Source organism: Coffea arabica, chromosome 7e, assembly GCF_036785885.1.
Source record: "Coffea arabica cultivar ET-39 chromosome 7e, Coffea Arabica ET-39 HiFi, whole genome shotgun sequence".
Taxonomy (NCBI): Eukaryota; Viridiplantae; Streptophyta; class Magnoliopsida; order Gentianales; family Rubiaceae; genus Coffea; species Coffea arabica.
Window position 1 is genome coordinate 36488815 of NC_092323.1, and position 4789 is coordinate 36493603.

At 37.5% G+C, this 4789-nt stretch overlaps 1 protein-coding gene across 1 annotated transcript; it reads left to right on the top strand.

The window, feature by feature from the left end:
• Positions 1-1590: 1590 nt before the first annotated feature.
• LOC113700817 (uncharacterized) lies at positions 1591-3744 on the top strand. The gene is made up of 4 exons (XM_027221256.1): positions 1591-1941; positions 1998-3095; positions 3371-3427; positions 3517-3744. The coding sequence occupies exons 1-4, from the start codon at positions 1591-1593 to the stop codon at positions 3742-3744; spliced, it is 1734 nt and encodes a 577-aa protein (XP_027077057.1).
• The last annotated feature ends 1045 nt before the right edge of the window (positions 3745-4789 follow it).

Here is a 4789-nt window from a genome sequence, read left to right on the forward strand (position 1 = left end):
AAAATCCTTTTTTCAATTTTTTAAGCGGGAAAACTTATAAAAAATTATTTCCAGCTTTCTGGTGCCCCCTTTTTAATTAGCAAAGACAAAACACACTAATTGTCCCCCCTTTCTTCTCTTCGGTCTCCAGAAACGAGAACAAAAAACCAGATTAAGTTCTACGCATAAAACCAGCAAATCGGAAGAACTCGGTGATAGTGGAGTTGTTCGTGAATCTGGGAGGAGGAAATGGCACTAAGACCAAAAGAAATGAATGGAGCACCGCCACCAGATTACAGTATGTGATTTTTACCTCAGGTAGCATTATGCATGCTTAATTCATGCTTATATTGTAAGAACGTGATGATGAATGGTGATATTTTCACTTGGAAGACAAAGAATGTCTTAAATTTTGGATTTTTAAGTAATTTGACAAAGTCCTAAAAACAAACTTGTCTACCATTGTATGTGGTCCTGTATGTCTCTCTGGTGTGGGTTGTCATGGTAGACAATGTTGGGTTAAATGAGACTTTGTAGCATGCTTTTGTGGTCCTTGTCTGAACTTTATATGGCAGGGGGTGTATTATTGAACTGTCTTGAAGCTGATTGAGTGCAAATTACTTACTTATATAATCTAATTTGTCACTTATGGTACTTGTTTATTGTGTTTGTTTCATTTTTTTTGTCCCTAAATTCGGACAGTGATAGCACTGAAGTGACTATGAAGTGTTATATATGGGGAAAAATTGAAACCGAACCTGATGTGCATTATGAGGGAGGAGAATTAAGGATTTTTTATCATGTAGAGGCCACATACATTAGTCTATTTGAAATGGATAGAATGCTAGAAAATCAACTTCAAGCTGTTGGTGACAAAAAGTACCATATCCTAATTGAGGAACATGGATTTCGTTTGTTAAGACATTATAGAGAATTGCATGCATATTGTGCTGATCATTTTGACTGTGGTAGGGTGGTTGATTTGTATGTGGAAGTTTCCCTTAATGATCTACTAGCATCACAATGGGGGTCTGACATTGAGGATGGGGACTTTGTGTTAGAAGATGAACAGGATGAAAGTGATGATGAATATATGGCTAGTTCAGGCTCTAATTTGAGGGAGTTCTCAGGAGAAGACTTGGATTATGATCAAAATTCAGATGGTAATGATTATGATGAAAATGTTGATGAACATTATGAATGGTTAGGGGTAGAAAATAGAAAACAAGAGCAGCTGAATAGGCATCTAAAAAAAAAGTCTACAGATGCTAGGATGAGCCACATGGCTAGGAAACAAATGCCTAGTGATACTGAAAGTGACGATGACAATTCTGACGTAGATGCTGCCCCAGATTCAAATATTGATATTGGTAGTGATAGAGGGTCAGATGAAGAGAAAAGCTTGAGACCCCCTGTGTTTGATCCCAAGGATGAAAATAACCCCAAAATTAAACTTAGACAAATATTTTCTTCCTTCAAGGAGTTGAAAGAAGCAATTAGAACCTAGAACATCAGGAGAGGGAGATCATTTAAAGTTATCAAGAGTATAGCATAAGAGTTAGAGCAATATGTCCTAAAGATGGGTGTGATTGGTGCATATATGCTAGGAGGATGAAAGGGGATGGTGGATTGGAGGTTAGAACATTTCAAAAGAATCACAAATGTGGATTTTCATACCACAACAAGAGTGTGAAGTCTGGGTGGGTAGGAAGAAGGTATGTTGGCATATTTCGGGAGAACCCAAGGCTGGACTATTTTAGTTTCAAAAATCTGGTAATGAAGGAGCACAAATGTCATCTTAGTAGACATCAAGGCTATAGAGCTAAGAAAATTGCAGAGAATTTGGCCAAAGGTAGTGAGATGGATCAATATAATAAACTGCCTCAATATATCAATGAAATCGAGAGAAGTAATCCAGGCAGCACAGTAATTATGAAACTGGTAGATGACTATTGTGATGCAGTAATTGGACAGGGCAAATTTCAGAGATTATACATGTGGTTTGCTGGGTAAAACAGGGGTTCTTAGTAGCTTGTAGGCCTGAGTTTGGATTGGATGGAACTTTTCTCAAAGGTTCAGCAAGGGGTGTACTAGTGACAGCAGTTGGAGTTGATCCAAATAATGGAATGTATCTTATAGCTTATGCAGCAACTGAGAGAGAAACCAAAGACTCTTGGATTTGGTTTCTAACATTACTCAAGGAAGATTTGAAAATTGAAAGGGACTATGAGTGGACAATAATGAGTGATAAGCAAAAGGGAATAATCCAAGCATGTGAAACAGTTTTTTCGAATGCAACCCACAGATTCTGTGTTAAACATATGCATAGTAACATGTCATCTGCTGGGTTCAAAGGGGCGGCAATGAGGAAAGCTCTATGGAAAGCAGCTAAGGCAACTACTCCAATTCAATTCAGAAGAAAAATGGAGGCAATTGCTGAACTTGATGCTGAAGCTGCTAACTGGTTGGATGACAAGAATCCAGCAGAGTGGAGTAGATCACACTTTAGCACTTACCCAAAGTGTGATATGTTGCTGAATAACATATGTGAATCCTTCAACAGCAAGATCTTAGATGCTAGAGAGGAGTCAATTGTTGCAATGATGGAGTCATTGAGATATTTTATGATGTCAAGAATGAAGGAAAATAGAGACAGAGCCAGAGAAAAATGGAACAACTATGCAGACTGCCCAAAAATCAGGAAAAGAATGATGGAGAACATAGATAAGGTAACTTACTGTGTGCCTTACAAATCCAATGAAGTTAATTATGAAGTTGCTGATCCCTATGGTGAAAAGTATGCAGTTAACATTGAAGAGAAGACATGCTCTTATAGGAAATGGGACTTGACAGGGATACCTTGCTATCATGCAATTTCAGCATTTTGGATTGCAATGAAGGATCCAATGGAGTATGTTGATGACTGCTACAGAGTGAAAACTTATCTCAAGTGTTATGAGCCCTGCATACTACCTCATCATGGAGAGCACGATTGGGTACATGTGAATGTCCAGCCCCTACTCCCACCAACATATGGAAGAGCACCAGGAAGACCCAAGAAACAAAGGAGAAAATCTATTGATGAGGTGCAGGAAATGAAAGATAAAAGAGTTAAAGTAAGACGATTTGGATAAATCTATAAATGTACTTACAGTGGGGAAAAGGGTCATAACACAAGGACATGCAAACTTAGGCAACCAAAATGTGGTGAAGATGTAAGTCTATCACAGATGTCATCTGCTGGATTGCATGAAGCACAATGTGAAACAAACTTGTCACAAATGGATACAAACCATAGCATCTCTATGAGTGATAAGATATGATATTTTTGAATTCAAGTCTTGTGATTTTGTATTTGCTTAATGATAATGGTTTTAATCTCGTGTTCTAGGTTGAAGGTATTGGCTCCACTACTAAGAAGACAACAAGAAGAGCAGTGAAAAAAGCTGTGAAGTTTTCTTATAACTTGAATTTGATTTTATATTCTTACCAACATAACTACTGCGCATACTCATTACTCATACTACTGTTGTGCAGGGAAAAGGCACTAGACGTGTAGGAAAGAAAGTAACTTCATCACAACATAGCCAACAAGCTACTGAGACGAGCATAATTTCTTCTGCCCCTGTTGCTGAACCTAACTTACATGATTTGGAATTTCAAATCCACATGTGGCACATATCAGCCAACCAGTTGCTCCCATTGCTTCTGCACCATTTAGAACTAGGGATGTTCAAATTCATCTCTGACTCCCCAATGTGGTGACAAGTCTAATGTTAAAGGAAAAACAAAAGTGAACTAATTATGTATTTCGTTTGTTGCTGGGTAGACTTGGTACTTCTTTTGTTATGTTGGAAGTAATGCAGATGTTGTAATGCAGCTTATTTTGTACTTATTTTGTCATCTTGTCTGATGAAGTCTATGTATATTTTGTAAGAGATAATTGGAGGTCCCTTTTTCATGGTTGTAATAAGTGAATTGCAATATTATTATTTAAAGATTGCTGATTTTATGGCAGAATTGTTGCAGTTTCCTTCGTTACTTGAGTTGTGAATATCTTGGCATCATTGTGTTTTACAGGGATAATTTCTAAATGTGCTTATATTGCAAAATACAGGTGCCTCATTACACCTGTATTGCTGGATGATGCAAAGGTGTTGTTGAGGTTTCATTTTTGTCCTGCAAGTCAAAATTTGACTCATTCTTGTTACTTCACAGAATTTCTGGTTTCAATCCACCTCCAGTCCGACTATTTGGCTGGCGAGTACTAGAGTTGAAGGAACAGGGAGTTAGTGAAGAAGAAGCAATGGCTGTGGCTGATGTTTGTTTTTTTTTTCTTTTTCAATTTTTTGGGTGAATTTCGTTGGTGCTGTATCATATTAAGCTGCTGGTGACTGGTGAAAAGCTGCAGAACATTAGTTTCCCTTGGGATTATACGGTCATCATATGTTTTTAGATTACAAATCTGTTTTGTAATCTAAACTATCTAAATTTTCACAGGGATAATTTCCAAATAATGCCTTTATTTGGCCTCTAAATGCCTTAATAATGCCTTCATTACAGTTTACAATAGCATTGAATACAACATTACTGATATCTTACTAGCAATATAATACATCCCAACCTCCACATTCACCCATTGCTGATTACTAGTAGCTTGTCACAATCCACTAAAACATAGCTATTCCATCCTAATTTTTGGCCTTTTATACCAGCAAAACAAACAACAACAACAGTGCCAACAACACAATTGCAGAGACTAATTTTGTGACGCCCCCACTTCTCCCTAAGGCGAACCAAAGGGTATCCG